The sequence below is a fragment of the Tachysurus vachellii genome, chromosome 16 (assembly GCF_030014155.1).
Source record: "Tachysurus vachellii isolate PV-2020 chromosome 16, HZAU_Pvac_v1, whole genome shotgun sequence".
Taxonomy (NCBI): Eukaryota; Metazoa; Chordata; class Actinopteri; order Siluriformes; family Bagridae; genus Tachysurus; species Tachysurus vachellii.
The window spans coordinates 15,362,808-15,387,923 of NC_083475.1; the positions used below are offsets into that span (position 1 = coordinate 15,362,808).

General features: G+C 37.8%; 1 protein-coding gene across 1 annotated transcript in view; it reads right to left on the minus strand.

Annotated features, from left to right (window-relative positions):
- Nucleotides 1-4,679: 4,679 nt before the first annotated feature.
- tmem178bb (transmembrane protein 178Bb) overlaps nucleotides 4,680-25,116 on the minus strand; it is a 98,614-nt gene continuing 78,177 nt past the window's right edge. The window contains exons 4-5 of the mRNA XM_060890099.1: nucleotides 9,962-10,099; nucleotides 4,680-8,351 (exon numbers count right to left, since the gene is read on the minus strand). Of these exons, the coding sequence (XP_060746082.1) occupies nucleotides 8,101-8,351; nucleotides 9,962-10,099 (389 nt within the window). The 3' untranslated portion in view covers nucleotides 4,680-8,100. The remainder of the gene's footprint in view (nucleotides 8,352-9,961; nucleotides 10,100-25,116) is intronic.

A 25,116-nucleotide genomic window follows, 5' to 3' on the forward strand; every position in this document is an offset into this window, starting at 1 on the left:
TGGTGCAACATTTCCAGTGTACTTTAGCTCCTTGATGAGAAAAAGACATAAATATATAGTTTGATCTATACATTTAAATAGTTTCAAAGGTAATACTGTTATTTATATATGTTGATATGATGCAGCACATATACAAGCCATAGTAAACAATGCTAATAAATACACATACACATATTCGGAAATGAATGTAAATGAAATAATACATACATTTATCTACAAAATGATTGTCACTATTCATGAAAATAAGTTATATTGGTAGAACAATGTTGGAGATTGAGCTACCAGGTAAGAGGTCAAGAGGAAGGCTAAAGAGGAGATATATGGATGTGTTGAAAGAGGACATAAAGGCTATTGGTGCGAGAGTAGAGGATGCTGAGGATAGAGTTTGTTGGAAACAGAGGATTCGTTGTGGTGACCCCAACGGAAAAAGCAGAAAGTAGAAGAAGAAGAAGATTCATGAAAATAAGTAAAAAAAAAAAAAAAAATTAAAAAATAATGCAAATATTAATATCTTCAGCTTAAACATAATGTTGATGTTCTATAGTTTTATTTTATTTAAATACATATTTAAATTTAAATAAATAAATAGTATTTTTCTGCAAAATACAAAACCAAATTATTGGTACCCCACAACTAACAGCCTGCACATAGGCTCTTCCTATTATGTTTGAAAAGATTTGAGTTACATGAACAGGAAGCTTTTAGTACATTAAAACAATTGAAGCTGCTTTAATAAATAATCATTTAAGTGGGTTGGCTTCTTCAGTTAAAACCACAGGTTTTTAGTAGAGATCAGGGATGTAGATAGTCATTGGAAAACCTTTTGGTCGCTGCAAACATTTCTATCTGCAGTCATCATCTACCTGAAAGCTTCCATGCACGTCAATCTTCACAAAACCTCTGGAGCGGCAACCATCATCATTATATTACTGCCATATCATACATAACAGTTGCTTTGTGGGATTTTGAGTACAAAAGTGATTGTGCTTTATTACATGATGTGCTGGTGGAATGTATAGCCAAGAAACCTCAATGCTCAACACTCAACTTTGGTGATGTGGCACTGTAGAATGTGGTAGCCTGTTGATTAAGGCATTGGATTACAAACTGGAAGGTTGTGAGTTCAAATCTCAGGTTCACCAAGTTGCCACTGCGGGGCCTGTGAGCACGGCTTTTAACCCTCAGCTGTATTAAAATGTACGTTGCTCTGGATAATTTCATCTGGTAAATGGTGGTCTTTTTTTTGTTTACTCCTTGAAATGGTGTTTTCTGTACAACATCTTCAAAGATACACAGCACAAATGTCTCTCTCCACTATCTCCATCAGGGCCTCACAATATGAGTGATGTCTGTCTACAATGCAGGATGCGAATAAATCTGAATAAAGCCTGTCATGTAATCAAATAAAAGTGCTTTTCTTATTCTCGTATATGACTTAGGTCTAAAAAAAGCTTTATAAGTTAAATGCTCTTGGTGTAGACTTATGAAACAGTGAAACAATCCTTATTTGGTTTTTGTCTATTTACAGTAGCATCTAGTAAAAATGTCTATTTATGTGCCATGCAGCATTTCTTTTATTCTTGTCTTAGTATTCATTAAGTCTTGAGTCGTAGAGAATGGGGAAACTAGAATATAGGTTATTAATTTTTCATCCAGACAGAACTATAGACAGTGTAATGAGAATGGAAGCAATGTTATAGTGATGTCTTTTGACTAGTTGTTCACCCCTATACGGCTCCTGCTTGTGCTTTGCTTAAAGTTAAAACCCATTTCAACTTTTTTCATCAGGCCTGGATTGCAGGTCTCACCTATCCTCACTCTCCTACATTATTATACACTTATACAGTTTTTTGTAGCTTTCTGTTTAAAATGAATGGCAGTGAAATTCCAGGTTGAAATCCACATGCAGTGTACATGCAGCCTATTAAGTTAATGTTTCATGTATATAGTCATTTTTCTTGTTTTCAGAAATGCCAGGGTTGGGGTTTCGATTCCTGCCTCTGCTCTGTGTGTGGAGTTTGCATGTTCCTCTCATGCTTCAGAGGTTTCTTCCAGCCACTCCAGTTTCATCCGATAGTCCATAGACATGTGTTGTAGGCAGATTGGCATCTCTAAAATATCTGCAGTGGGTGAATGTACTGTATGTGTTTGTGGGTATTGTGCCCTGTGATGGTTTGGTACTTCATTCATGGTGTCATCAATCCTGTGCCCTGAGTCCCCTGGGATAGACACCAGGCTTAATGTAGGATAAGAACTACAGAAAATGGATGGATGGATGGATGGGTAGATATTATGAACTAGTTGTAAACCTTTTAATTTCCAGACTATTGCTTCACACATTTGTTTAACTTGACCTAGTGCTTAACCTTAAATTTTAGTTTTTCAGTTCTCTGTGTATTTCTGTGTGGTAAAGGTAGCCCCAGCACTACCAAGCTGCCAAGTGTTGGACCCTTGAGCAAGACCCTTAACCCTCTCTGCTCCAGGGTGCTACATACATGACTGAACATGTGCTCTGTCCCTAACTTCCTAACAAGCTGGGATATGACAAAAATCATTTCACTGTGCTGTAATGTATGTGACAAACTAATAAAGGCTTCTTCTCTATTTATCTTGATGGTCTCAGCACACCACATCTGATCAAACACAGTCATCATACACAGTGGGATGAAAAACTACCAGCTGTACAGTAACCACACTGTGCATTTAATTCTACATGCAGTTCCCATTGACAGGAACACTCTTTAAATATGTGATCATTTAGTAAATTAAAGCCTTCATAGTCCAAACTACATTAACGAGTGCCTGAAGTACAAAGATTCTTCAGCTATTCATTCTTGCAGTGTTGGGCTGTCAATAGTATTATCTTAAGGGCATGTTTCATAGCCTAGGAAGCATGTCTGAGAGAAAGAAATAGGTAATGAAATGCAGGGCAATTGCTCAGGCTTGGAAGATGGCCCTCTGTCACCTTGGCACTCTGGGCCACAAATCAAGAGCCGTCTCTTCATAATCAGCAGCGCCAATTCACAGTCATGCCCTTCTTCTAAAAGCTTTCATGAAGAATTCATTAGCCTAAGGGTTTTTCCCCCCTCGTCTTCCCTTTAAATGAGTGTTTTAGTTACTTTATTCTACAGCTGTGTACTTTGTCATTGAACAAGATTTCAACTCATGTTCTCCATTTCCAGTCTCTCATTAAAGCACCATTTTACGTGACACGTTACTAATCGCAATGTGAAAATTGTATTTTAAGGATACACTCTCACGCTATTTGCTGAAAGTTTGAACCTAAAATTTCTGAAATTAAGCTTTTTAAAAAAATCTATTGAATGCCGAAGGACATTTAACAACACGTGTCCTCTGTGTAATTCAAGGCTGCGTTCCAAAACACATACTGCTCACTAAGTAGTCTGTCTAAATAGTCAGGACTCAATTGTGAATAATCTAAAACACAATAATTAATATAAGGTAGTTAATTAAAAACCAATAATTAAAAACCAAGGTAGAGAACAAAACATTCACATTTAGTCAATAATAGGTAGATTATTAAATGAAATTTTTATGTCAAGTACTATCCATTGTCCAGGTATCATTATCCCTTCAGCTAAAGCAACTTTGTGACTGGATAATGACACAACTTCCACAGTGAGGATAACCATTAATTATCTTCCCACCAAATTAGAGAACAAATTATGGCCTTATCTGTTCTGTTATCTGTTCAGCAACAATAAAGCAAGAAGTCCATCATGTCTGAACGGACTATATTGCCTCTCGCGCATTCGTCTGATGTGTGACATATAAGACCTGGTGTATAATATACTCATACAACATGTCCCATGCTGATACAATGCTAACTGTCAATTACTTTTACAACAAAACAAAATCCTATAGTGTATTTAATCTATCTATCTATCTATCTATCTATCTATCTATCTATCTATCTATCTATCTATCTATCTATCTATCTATCTATCTATCTGTCTGTCTGTCTGTCTGTCTGTCTGTCTTTTCATTTATTTTTAAATAGACATACTATTTAATTCTTACACAAAATCTTGTGAGTCTTTTCCCTCTGCAGCCTCAGATTCTTGTTCTTGGCTAACAGGAGACAAACCTGATGTGGTTTTCTGCTGTTGCAGCTCATCCACCGCTAGGTTGTGTGTGTTGTGTATTGTGAGATGCTTTTTTGCTCACCACATTTGCAAAGAGTGGTTATTTGAGTTTCTATAGACGTTCTGTCAGTGTAACCAGTCTGTCCATTCTCCTTAATCCACTCTCATCAACAAAACATTTATACATTAGATATATTTAGATATACAATTAGATATACTATTATTTTCATGTTGCATGAATAACAGCAGCGATGACGACAACTGTTGCTGTTGTTACAATTCTGGGACAAAGCCTGAGGTGATTTATGTTTTTTTTTGTTATGACAGCTCTTCAATATTTGACTTTATGAATGTCATGCATGCCAATATGCAGAACTAATTACGGTTCATGTCTCATCCATCTGTTCTAATACTTGCGTTGCTTATCCAAATAGAGACATAAAAAAGAATCAACATTGATTAAACTTATATATAACTTTTCAATAGTTTGACTGATTTCTTGCACAGTACACAAGACATGTGTTACCACTGTGCACTTTGCAATGTGTAAAGGGAACAGTCCATACAAATAAACACACCAATGACATTTTATTTTATGGTTTTACATTCCACAGTTTTAACATTTCAGGATTTTTTTTTTTCTTCATTTTTTGTACATTTTTTGGATTTATGCAACAGACACATTACGGATGAAAAAAATTCGAGAAGTCCATAGATTTTTAATTCTCATAAAAATGAAAGTTGCAGTTTCTGTTATCCTGCTACTATTTTACAACACGGAGGAAAAAATATATTCCCACTCACTCAAAATGCTATACCCAAACATCCAAATGCTTGTTCTTTAAACAAAAAGACACAATACGCATGTTTGGCTGCTTTCATGTAAACACAGACATTAGTTGGATGGAGTGATGACATGATATGTCTAAAGATTCTTTTCCCATGTTGGTTTAATAAACACAGCTTTGATCTGAACGTCCAATAATGCCTGAATATTTCTCTTTTTAATAAAATAGTTGCTTCAGTAAAGTAGAATCAGAAATATTACCATCTGCAATGAATGTACTTTGGGTTGTTGAGATAAAGGTAAAAATTGTTTACTATGTTGGCCTGATCTGTGTTAAGCGTCTGAAATGTCCACATTTAATTAATTGATTAATTCACTTGAACCCTATGTCATGTGAAGCTATACTGACTACATGCTTTTTAAAAAGAAAAGTCACTGATGTTCATGAAAAAGGAGATTTGTCTGATGTATGATGTATGTTTTCTAGCTATGATAATGCAGATGTAGTGGTGCTGGCCTGCAGCCTCCGGATAAGAAATGATGGGAAAAAGCTTTTCACCAGTGAGGAACGGATGCGACCCCGTTTATATCAATGCCTGGTTGCGTAATCCTCGCAGACTGAAATAGCCTAAATATTTTTTTCCTTTCAAGTGTATCCAGGAACACCATCTTATATAAGACCAGATGGGCTTATACAATTTTCCTTTGAGACCAGATTTCCATACATCATTGCAGTTGTGGGAAGCTAGTAATCAGAGACATGGGTTTCCATCTGGGTCCTATAGGTTGGCTTAATGGAATTTCATAGCTAACTGTGTTAACATTTTGCATCCAAATCTCTTTACATTCCAGACCACAGAGCTCAGATGAACGAAGACCCAAACTACCCATGTTCTACCATATTTTGTTCACCTGCATTAGCAGACCTGCCAGCATTTCTGCAATTTGTGTAGGTATTTTCACATCAAAGTGCACCAGGACACGAAATATCACCCAAACCTGTCTTTTTTCCACTATATATCTCTGAAATGATTGACTAATTGTGTAGGTTTTGGACTCTCTCCTGACATTAACTTCCACCTGATCTCATCTGATTAATATTTAGTATGAAGTTTTTCCTCTCAACTTGATTTCTTGCATGTAAAATGTGTCATCCTCACCTTCAATCAAGCTTACAGACAACATTTTGAGTTCATTACTATTATTAAATCTATCAGTATATGTTTGGCTTAGCTAACATATAGATAACAACAGTTAACTGTATTTATTGGGGCTGCACCAACATTTCTTCTCCTGAGACTTTCTGCTAAAATTTATTTTAAGTTAGGACCTGATATCAATAACGACCCTCAGACTGAAGGTCCAGTCAACACACTCTGTACTGTTAGATTTTATAGTAACTATTGTAAGAATAATGACTCCTATTCACTAATCTGGTGTCACCCAGAAGAGGATAGACTGCTTTTTGCATGTAAAAACCATAACACTAACCCTTTTCTTCTTCTTCTTCCTCTTCTTCTTTTTCAGGGTTGGCAGGTCTGCATAAGTCCTATAATGACTGACTGAGGGACCATAACCTAGCATTTCAGATTGATTCTAGACATGAGAGACTCCAAAAACAGTGGCACAATACAATTAGGCCAGGCTGAGACTGAGGACACTTTCTCTGAGATGGGATTGAGCTTTTTAGATACACTACATGGTTCTCTAAGGACGTTAATAATTGATACTGAGGAAAATGAAATTGAATGCAATGCGAGATGATGAGTGTGAGCATCACGGCTTGATCCGGATTGGGGTAAGGGCCCAACAGTGTTCAGGCCTTATAGGTTGCATTGAGCTTGTGCTTTATATGATGGCCACTCCCGCCTCTATTCAGAAGCTTTTTCTTAAGAAGGTGCAACGATTTCTGTCACTAATGTCTCTTGTAATTAAGAAGCATGCAAACACTGTGTCTTTTTAATGAGCCCGTTAAAATGGGGCGTCACAATAACAGGAAGCTCGCTTCGAACAAAGGCTTCTTCCTCATCAAATGGAATAAGTGCCATCTCACAGACAGCTCCTGTGATGCCGAGTTGTCATTGTCTCTAGGAAAACTGTGCTTTCTTCTTTTCTGACAAGATATGGCATCTTTCCTTTTTGATCCTTTTTTTCTGTTTATCAAAGAGCTAACCTATTGAGTTGAAAGTTTACGGCATTTGATTTTTTTCTGACACTGTTGTCCCTCCATCATTTTCTCTACAGAATCTGAACCCACCCTCTCACCTAAACATGAATCCATAAGAGCAATATGGACACTTAAAGGACAGATACACACGTATACACTCACATCCATCCCTGGTGCGTGTTAATGGCAGAAAAAATCAAGCAGACAAAAAAATAGAGGTGGACTACCATGTTAAAAATATTCAAACAATCCTGTTGGATGATGGAAGAAATGAAACTCTCCCAAACCTCCATCATGGTCATGATTTGTTCTGGAATATTCTTTACAATTGCAATATAGCAGTGTAGAGATACTGGAACCGTTCCTCCATATGTTCTCTAACCATACTGATATCTTTTCTGCAGACCAAACGACTTGTGGCTGTGTTTTGCGTCCAGTATCCAGTGCTGTTTCAGTTCACTAGAACTAGGTGTATTTGTGTCACAGAATCCATTGGTCCAAACTGTTTCTGCTGTCATTTGCACTGTTACTTTCCTTAGACATAGATTGGCACCGTATCCAGTTCTGTAGCTCTTCAAACACAAAACACATATACTATAGGGATTTTTTTAGCAACCCCAAAAGCACCAATTTAGCAATAAAGAGACAACTAAGAACAGCTAGAAACTCTTACACACCTTTCAAGTTTCATGCTGCTGTATTTTCACATACTGATGAACAAGTCTCCGTTAGTCGCCGTTTCATGCTGCTCTGCTCAATGTTCTCATGGGAAAAAAGATAATAATCCTGAAAGTAAAGTCTTCCTGTGTGGTATCTCCATTTCCATATCTCAAAAACACACTGACACTTTCATCCTTTTTTTTTTGTCATGGAACGATCAAAATTCTTATTTGCAAAGTCACACAAAATGGCGTTTGATTGGTGAGATCAGAAATGACTCGGGGGAACAAACGTATGGTTTTGGATAATCAGTCGTCTTATTGTTTGTATGTTTTTCACTCAGCACACAGCCGCACGGTGGCTTTGTCAGAAGCCTCCACTTAACACACCGTGCCGTTTTCTTGCCGGGATTTGGGGCAGGTGGAGCGTGGGATCGGCTGAACGGAGGGAGCCAGCGTGCAGAAAAAGCCAGCGATGAGCGACAGGCCCAGGCCTCCCCAGGCACAGAACATGGACCAGCCGTAACCATGGCTGATGTCATCCGGGAGCCCATACAGGTAGCGTGGATAGCGGGAAAGCTCAAAATTAATTCCTGCTACACAGGTGCACAGCGAGATGATGCAGAAGGTACCTGAAAATAAATAAATAAAGGGAGAAAGAAACAAAAAAGTATTTAAAATGTATTTTATTCACAATGCATAGCTCTTTGGAAAGAGCAATGAAATCAAACACATTTTATATATTTTTTTATTTGAAAGACACCAAAATGTGACAAGAAGACAGAAAACAAATGCATGGTTTCAATAATCAGAATAGTTTTATTAATTATATTATACTTGCTCTCTCTCTCTTTGTATATATAAATCACTCTAACTTCTTACTGGGAACACATTAAGATAATGCTGTGACCCAGCGAACGCTCAACCCCCTGTAATCTGACCCTCAGTGCAACCTTCTGGTTTTATGACTTAGCATCTTAATTGGCTTTTTAATTGCCTCCTTATTATTCAAAAGCGGGCCACTACATTAATGCCACCCATTTTAATTGCATCGTCGCTTTGCTCCCCACAGCTCTTGAGCTGCACACTGCATACAGAAGAAGCAGCGTGACGTGATGTGAGAGGAGGCCGCTGTGTTTACCAAAATCAACATCCACATTAAAAACCTCAGCATCCTTCCTGCAGGGGAAATGTCTGGCTGGTTGTGCCAAACAATATGATGTAACAGAGTGAAAAAAATCCCTGAACACTCTGAGAGGCCTGCTTACCTGTTAGATTATCAAACTGAACTGTACAGAATCAACTACACAGAGCACTGGAAAAAGCAGCTGGTCAATGCAAAGGAAGTGAAAGACTAAATGATGGATGATTTTTTTTAATGATGGAACGCTGGCAGGTTTCTTTTATACGTATATATACAGCAATGTAGTTTTGTTTTAAACTCTGTGACCAGCATCACAACTTGTCAATCACTGAAAGGTCACTGTGTGCACTTTTACCTAATGAGGTCCACATGGAACAAGGCCTTTAAAAAGTTTAAACTAAAGCTTGGGTGCATTTGTGCACTCTATAATGTCACCAGAGACAAAAGTTGAAAAGAAATTCAAACCCAGTGATAAAAAGTTCAATATACGGAGTTATATTGTATTAAGCTGCTGATGTTTATGATGTTAACCAGCAAAACAACTGCCTTATCTTCAGTCATTGCATCAAAATGGCTCATACTTTCAACACATCAGTCAAACCATATAAAAATGTGTTGACACCTGAACCAGTGTTTCAGTGTCTCAGTGGCTAAATAACTACAGTAACAGTGTATACTGGTGCAGCAGTAATTACTAATTCAATGCTGTACAAAAGTATGAGACATGCTTTAAAACCTGTGAACTTAAAAGAAAGTGATTTTTTTTATGAAATTAACCGTGCCACGCGCCTACACCTGTCACCAGTCTCTAATCTGTAATTAAGCGCTTCAATGATCAACAAGCGAAAAGAGAAGTTTAAGTGCTTTCAACAACTTTACTTATGTGAGACTTTTGCACTGCATTTTAATCTGTTAAGACTTTTGACACTTTAGATAATTTTCCTTTTTGGTACATTTTTACATCTATATACAAATATATGCTATTACACAAACATTGCTGTACATTTTATACATAATAACATCTCACATATACACTGACTCATGACAGGTAGCCTTTGTCAACATTGTATAAGAGTGTGTGTGTTATTTGTTACTCACCGCCCATGAGGAAGAGCAGACCTGCCACATACTGCATGAGGCCCCGGTCCCAGCAGCAGCCGAGCATGCCAATGATCCACCCGAAAAGGATAATGGCCACAGCCATGCCCATGAAGCCCGCCGTCATCCTGCGCAGGTCTATGTGAACACACACACGTGCACACACACACAGAACCAGGTCAGATCCTCTGCAATTCATAGCTCATAACATTGAATTAAGGATGAGAGTCTGCAAATAAATTTACGTTTATGGTTACATTTTTATCTAATTTTTTTTTTACAAATGAGCAATTAAGGGTTAAGGGCCTTCCTCAGGGGCCCAGCTCATGATTCGTGCTCATGACCTTCGCACTGGTAATCCAAAATCTTCCATGCAAATTGGACGTATTAATGCACTGCTGGTACACTAATACAGAATTTTATTCTCATTATTGTTTTTTTTTAGGTATTTATAATGTTTATATAAGGAGCAGCTCTTATTCAATGACTGCTTTCATCCTGGTTTGAAGACAATTACGTACACTAATCCTTTACCCTAAATGGACTACATTTTGAAACCTCAAATGCCTCAATCATAAAAAATCTGTAAACAGAGATAAAAATTAAAGCATGTAGCAATTACACCTAAACCTAAGCCTTTACCTTTAAATTCTTGTTTAGTTCAAAGTATATTTATTTTCTTCTTCATTTTACTTTTTAGCAGGATGATTCCCATGCTCCTTTTCCTCCGAGTGTATCTCTATACTGTGTGTGTGTAAAGGGGAATAAAAGCACATGCTGTGTATTTATTAGGGTCAACTCTGTAAGCTCGAGGCCAGGTCACACAGCTTTAGAGTCTGTGTGCTGTTTTTAATCTCACAGTTGAGTTCTCTCAGTGTGCTTCTCTCAATAAGAGTAGCCCCAAAGCCCCGAGACAGCAGCCGGATGTGAAAAGGTTACAGGGTTCTCCTGAGAGAGAAGGACTGGAGACTGGAGAGAACATGAAACCAAGCTGGAGACTGAAAACCATATTTGAACTTCCCTAGTGAGGTGCCTGTGTTTTGAGGTTATAGTTTTACACTACTGTCACTGCAGAGATACAATTCTTATTTAACTGTGACACACCGATCAAAACAGACAGCTTGTGATGTCCCTCAGACACACACACACACACACACACACACAGCTGCTTGTTGCTTAAATCATTGCATACAATATACTATTTCAATGAGGATTGTATTTCTAGAGCACTTCGTCCAGGGTGTATCCTGCCTTGATGCCCAATGACGCCTGAGATATGCACGGGCTCCCCGTGACCCGAGAATAGTTCGGATAAGCGGTAGAAAATGAGTGAATGAATGAATGTATGTCTAGAACATACAAACGTACTTTATGCGTAGACTACGTCTGCAAAGGTTTGCGTGAAGACCAAACTAGCCTCATGAGCTCACATGCTTGCAAACTTCCTGTGCTTTTGTGTTGGCCGTTGTGTATAAAGGAGTGTCCAGGACTGCAGCTGGTGCTGTTAATATTTCATCTACATAAAAAAGATTGTCCTTGTTTATAGTCTTCAGAGTCATCTGTCTGGGAATGACTGGGCTCACAGGCTTTGTCTGTAGCATATTTTAGTAATTTATTCATTCATTCATTGCACTCAAGTCAACTGAGCTGCTCCACTTCTGTTTTGGGTGAACAGATAAATAATTTGGCAGAAATTTTAATTTAAACATGGCAATAATTAGGACGTAATACAGTTTCATACTCCTTTATAAATACATTCTTACAGTATGTTACACAGAAATGTATTACTTCAGTCAAAGAAATTGCTAGCTGCTTTTTAATATTAAATCAAAGAAGGTTATAACAGATGTGTTCACTTAGCTAATTTAATAGCCACAATTATTAGCTCATTTAAAGGCCACAATTTATACTGTATAGTATATACTGCAGAAAAAGGCAAACTGAAAAGTAAAAGAACAACACAGTAAAAGAACATCCCTGTCTTTAGTTACTTGAGTAACATTACAAGGTTAAACATCATTAATATTACTCTTAAAAGTATAATGTATTTAAAAAGCTTATAATGACTTATAAGGTCATCTTGTTTAAAACAGAAGAAGTGGTTGCTCCTCATGCATAAATGACAGAGTATCACCTTTCTCCTCATCAATACACAATTGTCGGACTGTATACGACTGCAGAAAGGACATTATTAATAACAGCACTCTCTGGTGTTTACAACAATTTATAATCACACCCTCCAGTGTCACCCAAATGAGGATGAGGTTTCCTTTTGAGTCTGGTTCCTCTCAAGGTTTCTTCCTCTTCCATCTAAGAGAGCTTTTTCTGGCAATCATCGCCTCAGTCACCTCAGACTTGTTCATTAGGGATAAATTCAAACACATTTAAATGTAAGTCTAATATTAATCTTGAACTTTTGTCTAATATTAGTCTTTGTATGATTAACTTTTTGTACTATATTTCTTATGTTCTGTAAAGCTGCTTTGAGACAATGTCCACTGTTATAAGCGTTATATAAAAAAATTCAATTGAAATTGAATAGAATTGATTTCTTGGTGTCTATGAGCTCATATAGCTGCTTAAGAGGGCCGACACTGCTTTGTGTGTGCTGGAGCATGAGCAGCATGTTGAAAAGTTTACTGGCTTCATACAGAACTATGTGTTAGCCTTCGCCATCGCCATTTGGTAGCTGTTTTATAACAAGAGAGTTAGCAAGTGGGTGGCAATAGGCAGGTGACCAAATTAGAAAATTGGGGAAAAAAACAATAAGCACTCTTCAGTTGTTCTGTTGCACATGATTATTCATTGACAGCTCCTGCTGCTTAGCGCACTTAAACCTAAGTGTTGGAATTTGTCCTGACAGTTTGACTGATTCAGGGAGATTTAATGGTGTCTTCTGAGTGGCAACAAACTGGACACTGTACATTCTCTGAGAAATGATATATCATCCCAGGACGCACAGAGAAATGCGAGCCTGGGTCGATGTTTAAAGGAAATCACACGCAGATTTGAACGTAAAATGCACTAGAAGGTTCAGGAACCGAAGAAAAGCAACGCAAAAGGAGGTACTGCAGTCAGTCACACCATTAGGCACGAGTCCACCAGCGTTTAGCCAGTGTTCTCCTCCACTTTATACACATCTGTCTGTCTCTAAAACCAGCAGGCACCTGGCTGTCTATGTGTATTTTTCCCTTGCATTTAGTGAAAGGGTGAATTTGAGCGTTTACAATAGGTATCCTCCAGCACATCAATGTGCTGCGCTGCTCTCTTGTGCATGAAAGCAGAGACGTGTAATTATGTATGCAGAAAGATCCGGCAATTAGGTCTTGTCTGAATATAGAGTGAGTGACAGCGACAATGAGCTGTCATTATGTGATGCTGGAGCTTGTTTTATCATAGTTGATATTGTTGCTGGTGGTATTTAGCATGAAAGTTGCAGCTTTGTGGAAAATAGACCAACATGTAGAAAAAAGATATTTAAAGTCTACTGAATGTCATTGAAGAATTCTAAAGGACAATATTGGGTTTTTGGGTGGATTTTTTCTTCAGTCTATACTAATAACAGCCCCACATAAGAGGTTGATGCTTAAGTTATTTTAAATGTTGTTTTCAAGTTTATTTAATGCATTGACACTTGTTAGCTTCCTCTTGGGCTGTTTTTACTAGTTGTTTTTTCGTTGGTTTCCCATTGCAGCAGTTTTCCAAAACACTTCACTTTACTGTTGGAGATCTTGGATTGGATAGAAAATTTTCAAACAGCACTTTATTCGACACTGGTTCTTATAGACGCTGTTGTATTTCTATTCAATGCAATTAAATTTTATTTGTATAGCGCTTTTAACAATGGACCTTGTCTCAAAACACAAGAAACAAAGTACAAAAAGTTTATTATACAAAGATTAATATTATACAAAAGTTCAAGATTAATATTAGATTTATATTTAAATGTGTTTGTATTTATTCCCAATGAACAAGCCTGAGGTGGCTGAGGCGATGATTGCGAGAAAAAGCCTGAGGTGACTTAGATGGAAGAGGAAGAATGCTGGAGAGGAACCAGACTCAAAAGGGAACCTTATCCTCATTTGGGTGATTAGGCAAATATATTTAAATCGAGAAAATAACTAAATGTAAATTGTAAATTGATCATTGTAAATGAATCTTTAGAAATATGACAATACTTGAAAACTTTGTATAAATTTAGGTTGGTCTATGAACATTTTTGTCTAAGGGTACATTCAGCCACACTATCGTTTGTAGTAGATAGACTATCAGAAGTGCAGATATATTTTACCAACTAGATGGAAAACGAGATGATATTACAGCATGGATGAGATGGAAGTCCATACATACACATTTACATACTGTTTCACACCTACATGAGATTAAAGCTGTGAAAAACAATTAAAGTAAGTTACAGTTGATTTGAACAAATATAGAGCTGCATCTGGTGACTGGTGATCAGTTATACTCTGATTTAACCTTTTTTTCACCAGTACCCTGGCATTCCACCTACAGTATGAGACATTTCCAATCACTATAAACAAATGGTTTTATGGCTGTAAGTCTGATATAAAATGAGTCAGGACACTGTTGGCTTTCAGCGTGAAACCTCTGTTGGGTTAACCTTACAAAGCATTTTAGAGGTTGAAGTTAATGCTTTCAAATTTTAGATGATTATGAACAAAATCTTGGGGAATCTCAGAGAACAGATAAGGGTTTGATAGCAGCATTTACGTTTAAGTTTGAACTGTCTATTTTCTATAAATATATTGCCTTCGGTAAGCTCGGTAATAACAGAAATACTCATGACAAATAAATCCCTAAGGGTGTATCTTCATATGAGCCATTAAACACCACTGGGAATGTGACATGACAAAGATATTCAATGCTGAACATAGACACAACAAAGCACAAATTACATGATTTGTCTTCTGTTTAAAACAAGTTAATGTAACTGGAAAGTCATATCAGAGTGCTAAGTACAGAGTACTAAGTACAGAGTACTTAGAGACCAAATGACAAATTCTCCAGTATATGAACAGGTACAGTTTCACTCCTGATGTTAAGTCTGTAGGCTTCTTCTCTGGATGTGAAAAAAATATGCTCGAGGTGGGTAGAAAGCAAGTATGAGCAACTATGGCCAGCAGATTAAACTAACAGCTAACAGGAGGCTTAAAAAAGAAATAAAGTAGGACAGCATAACTAACTTGTGATGTGAAATTCCATTTGACTAAACTTGCTCTTGTGTTTCTTTACTTTTTCTCATGGCAGGCAGAACTCTAAGAGGTTATACGCATCCATAGAGGCCCACGTTCCCATCGCCAAAAAAACAATTCAGACAGCAGTGTGTTTTTTGGGTATGTGTAGGTGTATTTACACACAATTTAAGAAAAGCGAAAAACATATCTGCCTTTTTTCCACAATTCTAACATTACAGTATAACTTTCTGTCATTGTGGGTCTTTAAATAGCAATGTAATGTGCTATTGTGAGAAAATTAGGCTGCACAATGATATTTTGAGAACACCATGCAGACTGCTTCTGTAATATTGCTTAGTTTTTTCTGACACTTCTGCCTACTTTTCCAGCATTAGACCAGTAACTTTTAGCTCAATGTGGATAACAAGCATATTCATTTATTTACGTATCAGCTCTTGACAGGTTGAAAGCTGTTGCTTGGTCCTCTCTGGCTCGTTAGCCTGCATTGTTCAAGCTCGTGCCACTGTTTTCTTTAAATTATACATGCTCAAAGTTACTGAAAATGAAAGGCTCTTGGAGGAAAATGAAAAAAATTAAAATTTTAGATGTTTGGATAAAATGTGTTGCCCTATATTTTTCTTTTGCTGCACACAATAGATGTGTAATGACATGCATTTCTGTTCACATATCCTATATTATTAGAGACAGACTTGCTATGTTTGGCTCCTATACTTACACTCAACTCCAGAATTACTGTCACCCCTTCAAAAGAACTGAGAGAACATGGAATAATATATATATATATATATATATATATATATATATATATATATATATATATATATATATATATATATTCCATGTTCTCTCAGTGTTCTCAAATAAAAATAAAAAACATATATATTTTTTTTTATTTTTATTTTACATATGGACATATGTCATATCATATATCATATCATATCATATCATCATTTTTTTTTCTTTGTTTAAACAATCCTTTATATAAGGATTCCTATAACCAAAAGCCCTCTGTTACAATATTTACATAAAAAACATGAAGTATCAAATTCCTTTTATAAAATAATTATTGACCTTTTCCTTTAAGTAGTAACTGTAATAGAGTAATTTTCAAAAAGAAAAAAAAATGTCATCCTTCAAAGATTTCCCTTTACACAACTCTGTCTCTCTTCACTTTGCACTTTATCAGTTAACACCACTAAAAGAACTTTTATCCCAAAAGTGACAGCTGACATGCATAAGTAAATTAACGGATAGAAACAACTACTAAATTGTAGGGGTGCCAAAAATTTGAAATCAGTGTTTTGCAGGCAATTACTAAGAAACCTAAGAAAACATTATATGCTGGAACAGAAAGACGTTTGATATTTGTGTTTGTCCATTTTTGAATAAGAGTGCCAATCATTTTATTTGACTGTGTGCATGACATGCAGCAAGTCCTTTTGATTTGGATTGATGTGACATGTTCAAAGGTTGCACCTTGCTCCTTGGTCTCCTTCTGCTGACCATCTTTACGCTTGTGTTTATTTCTCTTCGCTCCACTTGTCAGCTCTGCCTCCGCTGGCTAAGAGGATAATAGAGATTAATTTCATTACCACATGTCAAGCGCCGCTAGTGAGAGAACAGTCACAGCCCCGAATGAAATTACACCCAGCAGGGTAGAAGGTAGTGAAGGGAGCAGTGTTCCTCATGCTGCATCTCCTCATGGAGAGTTGGAACAGTGTGAAGGGCCATGACGTCAGGTCTTCTTACAAATTGAAAAAGCAGGCCAGAACAGGCATTGCAAAAAGTCAGAAATCTTCTTAAAGGCAAGACAACATATCGGACTGTCAGTCCTAAGGGACATGTCACTCAGGGAGTGGAGTGTAGTAGTAATCATTAGAGAGGACACAGAGTTAACATTAGGGCTGAAGGTTGGATGAAAAATTTGGAGGAGAAAAGTCTCCTCTGGGTTGCGCATTAGATATCATGATGTAGATCCATCCATTCATTCATATTCAGTACCACCGATCCTACATAAGATCACAGAGATCCAGGAGCATATACCAGGGCAAGACCCTGGATGATGTAGCAACTCATTACAAGGCATGATGTAGATCAATATTTTTGTAATGCTGTCGATTTGAATTCAGAAATGGTGACTTAATTTGGGATTTTTGAGAGAATTTTGTTTCTTTGCTGTGAATTATATTATAAATCAACATAATAACAAAAATCATTCCAAAAATATAAAATAAAAAAAATAAAATAAACAGTGATACAGTGAAATATGACTGAGAAGATGGCACCCATTGAGAACCAGCTCATGAATAAAAAGCTTGGTGACAAACCCATTGACTGAAGTGCAGGCTAGAGTTTCTGACAGTTGCTATGGTGATTTTCTGTCCATCACCTGCATCACGATAGTGAGCAGGAGTGACAGGCTTCCTCCTGGGGCTGGTGACTGGCGAGTGCTTCGACAGTTACCGAGGTTAACAATACAGCTGAGTGGAGTCTTGTCATGCTTTTGTCTCACAGTCATATTGGAGGGAAGGCAATTAGCTGCCAACACAAATATTTCCGCCACCCATTTAATTAGTCTAAATTGTGATGATTGCAGCTGTGGAGTGCAGTGATTGCATTTGTGGCTAAGTGCTGTGAGTTATTGTTCACTCTTGTGAATCAGGATACAGCTTTTTCTAAAGAGACGGTACTCCTGCTAGGGAAGAGGTACTAATATATCCACACTGATGATCGCTGATTCCATAGCCTTCCTGTGTATCACATACACATTTAGGGAAAAAAATGGACCCAATGGACTGGAAGCACAGACAGATGAGCTGCTTTGTGTGCCAGGCTTTGGTGAATTTACAAACCCTAAGGTCATTCTGATCTGCCACAGACGGCTGTTGAAACAATCCATATCATTCTAATCCACATCCGTTTTTCACTTACAGTGCCCGTGTTCATCATCAGTGTTCATGAGTCCTATTCACATTTAACACATTTTTTTCTTTAATCTTTTCACTCCAACAAAACCAACCATAAAGTTACAAAGCTATATCTTTTTAGCAAAAAAACATCAGTAAAATTGCTTAAAAGTATAAAAAAAATAATTTATACGGAATAATATATAATTTCCAAGGTCTTGGACTCTCAGAAGAAGACTGGTTCCCTTTTGAATCTGGAAATGCTCATGGTTTCTCCTTTAATTTCTGTCAGAGAGCTTTGGAACTGTCATCCTGGCTTTGCTCATAAGGGACTTAAATCCACTAAAATCTAAACGAATTGAATATTTTGTAGAATTTCCTTCAAGTAGCCACCGCAAGATGATTACAAAAAGTATGGATGTTTCTAGATATTTTTGGTACTTCTGCCCTCCACACACTATTCCATCACCTTCATTCTCCACATAATAGAGGAGAAATTGGATGGGGTGGATTAATAACCATTTTTAATCAAGTGTCATGGTTGAGTAGTTTAATGGAGTCATGCATGGCTGGGTAAGTGCTGATAGGAAGAGTATGAGTGGAGAAAGGTGTAGGTGCTGAGAGTCTATCACTCAAACCAGGCTGCAGTCTCTACACATTACATCATCAGCGTGTCAATTTGAATGACCTGGCAGCCCAACTCTTAGAAAAAGCATTCCACCTTTCTCACTGGATGGATTATTTCAGCAAACGCGTTTTAGTCTATATTCTGAAAATTAGTAATAAAACTTTGGAAAAATACTTTACTTTGCAGTCTGGACAGACACACAACAATAAATATAACCCCTTTGCCCTGTTTCAATCTTATCTGAATTTGTCTCGCTGATAAAATTGGACTGGCACTCAGCGTCATCAAGTCACTGACTATAACACGGCAATAGCTGCCAGAAGTTAATCACGTCATCTGCTGTTCATCTGCCTTCATGACAAGCACCACGACAGGGAACAGATTGGCCAAAGGTGGTCACTATTGTCTGTGACAGCTGCGTGACTTTGTTTATTCTGATCGCTTAGACTGGGTCTCAGAGTGATGTAGTAGGCCACCCGGAGTAAAACTCTCGCAACTTGAGAACGATTTTCTGTCGCTGTGCTTTAGGGCAAGACAATCGTGATCAACGCCAATCATTCTGTCATTCTCCAATAGCAACGGGCAGTCGAGGTTGCTGTGGCATCCTGACACGTGTGGGATTATGGGAGCTGCTAGTTTATACGCTGTTGTCAGCTAGCTCGGTGCTTGAGTGCTCACGCACAGCAGTGGATTTGCATAGTGAGAGGCGGGCTAAGCTCAGAGAGATTTAGAAGAAGCACGATAGAAAGCAAAGAAGAAAAAGCTAGGGAAAATCAGCAGAGGAGAAGTGAGTGAGCTAATAACTGCGTGGAATTTGACGATGAAGAAGTGGAGGCTTAAGAAGTAATAAGCCTGAGCACATGGCAATGCATCAAGGGTCATGGTGCCCACAGAGAAACAATGGATAGTTTTAAATCTGCTTCATGCTTCCTTTTTCTCTCCACATGGGCTCTCTGTGTGAAGGAAGCAATACACCATCTTGTCTCTGCTTTTTAGTGACACAGCTTATTTCACAAAAAGACTCCTGTATCCTGTAGTGTGTATAATGACTTTAACATTCATTACATTTACATAACACCTGAAGATCAGGAGGAATTTCCTTGGGAAAATAGTATGTTTAAAGGCTGTTAGAAAGTGCATATATTAGATGGTTTATAAGAGACACTTTCTATCATTGGCTCACTCGGTGGAGGTAAAACATGGACGAGAAACTCATCAATAAACTCAGAGGAGGATCTTTTTCCTCAAAGCTTATTCTGCAAAATATTTTTCTCAACCCATGTTCACTATTCCAGTGGCTGATTTTATCGATAGTCAACACCAACTGTTTCATGTCAGAAATTTTTCTCTACGAAATGATCTTTATGATCTAACGCCATGATTCATTGCTCATTCTCTTTCAGCACACTAAAAATCAATTAAAGTCCACCATCTTTAAGGATGCACCAATTCAAAAATTTCTGTCTGTGAAATCATGTTTGAAAGGAGTTCAGAGGCTTTTAGAGTGAGGATGAACAGATCTTTCTGTTAATGTGGCAGCCTTTCACATGCCGTGCTTCAAATCCAGGTGATGAGTAGATAAGTGTGATGTGTGCATGATGCATATACAATAATATTTTATAATAACAAAGCATACTTTAGTTTGTAATCATATAGCCAGATCTGTTATACAGTTATTAAGATGTCATAGTAACATGTCACAATGTCATAACTGAATTGCTTTAACTAACCAAAAAACTGAATTTCCACCTGTTTTTTGTTGTTGTTGTTGTTGTTGTTGTTGTTGACCTATCCACAGTGCTGCTTAATGGCTAATATGAAAGCAGATACTCAGGACTTTGCATTTGTAATTCGGTTACAAAAATCTGAGTAGTTTTTCAAGTATTTTTTTCCCTAACCTACTAGAGGCAGAACTTCATAGAACAGTTCCAAAGAGAAAAACAGTTATTCTGTTCACACAAATGTTTCTATCTTCAAAGTAAATGTTTATATCGAACCCATTGCTGCTCCAAGTGCTTGTTCCTAAATGTCCAAAATTTGAAAGTGTTATCTTCAGCCACTTAAATTCTGTGTTTCTCAACAGAGAGAAAAACATCTAGCACTGAAAGCCAAAAGAGTCCTGACTCACTCTATATCAGATTTGCGGCCATAATATTATTAAATTGTTCATACTAATCGAAAATGTCTAAGTTGATTTCCACTCTGACAGCAGAACGTCATGGCAGTATTCTGGCAAAAAGGGTTAAAGTGACATTTCAATGAATAAGAATCTCGTTTTGTAAGTATATCTATCCTTGAGTTCTGTCCTTATTTCCTTTGTACCCTTTTTCTAGAGCTAAGAAAGAAAGGAAATAATGAGCAATGAAAGAAATGAGAAGCAGCCTATGTATAATTTGGCACATTGGCTGCACCTTTAAAGATGAACTTCCATGAATGTCCCAGAATCCTTCACCAAATATCAAACTACCATAAACTGATTCATCACATGACCTGTTAATTCCTGAAAAGGGACTTTATTTTAAAGCTGTATATTAGCGTTGTCTAGTCTACCCTGTTTATTGATCACTCTGTCCTTACTCTTGCCATTTGTCTGCCTTACCAGTTACATCAATAAATCCGCACTTGCACCCAAACCCAAAGCAAAACCTGCTGTAGGGACAAGCTCAATTTCTGATCAGTAGTAAGTGCATTTACACTAGTGCTGGTAGAATATAATTTCAAATGTGAAAAATAAATCTCATTCAAATGATTCAGCAGACACCAGAGACACATAGTGTGCTGCATGCAGTAAAACTAAGACATACTGTCCAGCCCTATCTATTCCAGAAATGATGTGTCTGTAAAAAAAATCTCATTTCCTTAATCTGACCCAAAAGTGAGTACAAACATCCTTGCCAGATGATACTTTCCGCCCATCCTAAATGAGTATTGACTTCAGCATGGCCTTCAGATACAAAGATAAATCAAGTAAGTTGTCTCTCTAAATTGATCAGGTTAGAAGAATACTATCACTTTAACATGTTCACACAGAGAGACTCCATATAGAGGCTCCATGCAAGACTCTAGAGTAACAGAATGTGGACCAAATTTGTCTAGATATGTAAATGTGGACAACTCAACAACTTGATGTAAACTCAAGTCAGTGGTAGCCTAAGAAAGAGAACATGTAAGTAAATACCAGAAAAAATACATTATGAATGATAAAATTGTGATTTTTTCCCACACTAATGCAGTTGTGACGTGTGACGTGACATACGGCTAAGCATGGTGACCCATACTCAGAATTCGTTCTCTGCATTTAACCCATCCAAAGTGCACACACAGCAGTGAACACACACACACCGTGAACACACACCCGGAGCAGTGGGCAGCCATTTATGCTGCGGCACCCGGGGAGCAGTTGGGGGGGATTCGGTGCCTTGCTCAAGGGCACCTCAGTCGTGGCCGGCCCGAGACTCGAACCCACAACCTTCGGGTTACGAGTCAGACTCTCTACAGTAACTATTAGGCCACGGTTGTTGTGTTATCTGTAAATATTAAATTTAAATATTTTACAAACATAGTATATATAGAGCCTTAGTAATAATTTCATTTAAGCAGAGTACACTGCTTAAATTTTCAGTATTTTGCTTTATATAATCTTATATATCTGTAGCTGAAAAAGACTAAATAAGAAACATGAAGCCAACAATCTATTTATTTTCTAAACTTCTGGTCAGTAATTTACATATAAATGCATTACTAGCTGCTACAGACTTCTTGGACTGCCAGTAACAACATGAGTCTTGTACACATAGTTCTGATGTAAACTGATCTTGAGCTCTCAGGAGAAAGTTCAAAACGTTCCTTCAAGGCTCCACTGTAGACAAAAAAATTATCCGAAAAAGGCTGAGACTTTTAAACTTCACCACATCAGTTCAGTCTGACAGTGTGAACAAGTCTCTAAATGATGCTTGAGCACTGCCAAGATGCATCACTAGCAACTAGCAGTAGCGCCGTTCCCACAACAGCAGATTTCTGTCATTAAGGCTTATGCCAGTGAACGAACACACCCACGCTGTGTAACTGAAATAATTGAGCAGTGGAGCGTCAGTCCTACAGTGTATTCGGTTGTAGTACTGAAGACTGACTCAACAGACAGGCCCTGTGGCTGTTTCAGGGCAAGCTGATGAAACAGAAACACTTTGGATGAGTTAGACAGTGGCTCTTTTACAGCCCAGCCTACAACCTTCACAGTTTAGCGTGGGCTTTGGCCTTTGTGTCTACACGTTGGCCGACTGGTTGAAAGCATCGTGTGTTTGTGTTTTGCTGCCCATCTGTCAGGTGGCTTCTCTCTTTACTGAGCTCCTTTCAGTACAGCTTAATAAACACACCTGTGACAACTCAATGTAGTTTTACTAATAATGCCTGAAATGGATGCTTTAAATTGGCAAAGTTCTCAGTGTGAGAAATAGTAAATGAGGATATTTTTAAAAGCCACAGCTTTTTATGCTACGTTCATACATACAGTGATTTTTATCGCTACAAGTCTTCAGTCACTGTACTATGAAGTCTCCAGTAGGTGTTTCTTCTTCTCGTCACTATAGCAATAAGGTTTATCAGTGGGCGGAGCAACTAGCATTTAAACGTTTTGTTTCCGCTATAATTAAATGTTCTTGCGGGAGATTTGGTGTTGAAAATAATATTCAATGTGTATATTACACTTTTCTCAACTTTATCATGTTGCTGGACACATCTAGGCATCAACGCTCGTCTTCACTCATGTCACATTCATGCTCACTGAAAATAAATGGTCTCTGGTTGCTTTGTCTCTGCAAGTCGCTGTATGTGTGAACGCCTCTTTACTGAGCACTTGTTTCATACTCAAAGGACTGTTTATGAACTCCTGCTGCTTCATGTGACGCCTGATCGTGACACACTTCTACTGCAGTGGCTTCTCTCTCCTTCTCACCTCCTGATTCTTCCTGATGCTTAGAGATTTCTGTACTTGTGACTCATTCTCTGTTCCTATGGATGGTTCCACATGGAAACCCTGAGGCTTTTAACTTTTATGGCCATGACTCACACTTGATTCAGTAAGTATTGGCACTTGGATACTGTAGACTTAAAAAAACTGCTGCCATAATCAAAAACTGTCTTGTTCTCAACCCAGGATGTTTATTCACAATAATGTATGTTTCAAGACACTTCCTGGTCTTTCAGTACCACTGTAAAAGAGAATGGTTTATAATCTGGGTGTCACTAACCTACAGAATTAAATGGGTTCCCTATTGAGTCTGGTTCCTTTCATGGTTTGTTCCTCATGCTTTCCTTACCTTTGCTCATTTAGCAATCTAAATCTGTTATGTGGCAACATCTATTGTTAAAAATGCTAGACAAATAAGATTGATTTAAATTGAACTGAAGCCTCCAGGTTCTGCCAGTGCCCTGCCTCAGTCGATACATTTGATTAAATGGAGCTCCCACTTTCAGGAGGCTTTCCTCTCTATATTCAATTACCGTTGTCTTCCTCTTCCATTAATTCAGCTCACCCTGCCTTTGAAGAGATCTTTTCCACTCCTCTTGCTGCAGACGATCAGGATTCAAATGGCTAGCCATGCCTGCATGCCAACTCGCGGGAAAGCAATTATGTCCCATCCTTGTCCTTGTTTCCTAACTTAAGTTTTGACATGCCTTAAATTCAGATAGAGACCGATAAACAGGGCTAGCCATTTTAACACCAAGTGCCTTGCAGTGTGCTGATAAATGCACAGCAAAGATCCCACTGCAGCTTTTGACAAAATGAATCATCACATTCCGCACTTGCACCTTGCCTTTATCGCTGTCTCTTGCATGGCTCACTTTTAGTGTGTATCTTATCTTTTTCGTAGCTCCCGCATTGAAAAACATAAATCTTCTCTTGTCCTTGTCGCACAAGGTGTCCCTCAGGTGCCTCTCTTTTCACCATACATAAATATGGACACTGGAAACTTGTTCAAATCTGTCTCGAAATAGAAAAAATGTCCAGCTCTTTCTGAAAAATCTGTTGTGAACAGTTTTCTTAAATTTTTTCGGCGTCCTTTTTTCTTAAATTCTTTTTACTGTACCTGAGGCAAAAAATATTTTCAGGGGTGCTCATGTTCTGCAGTGAGTTTCTTTTATAACACTCATGGATTATATACCAGTGGAAATTTGCATGATTTATACAATCTGTTTATAGGGTTTAAATGCTTTAATTTTATTGTAGTGGTTGTACACGGTGTATCTGTTTTATCTTTGTGGAGAGGTGTGAATTGTTTGCCCAGGAGGGAGCTTAAACACTTCCTCTTTCTCCCCACCCTGCTCAGCATCAGCTAAACAAAGAGTCTCGATACTCTGCACACAGAAAGCCAACAATATCTGACTAAACTTATATTAGACTTT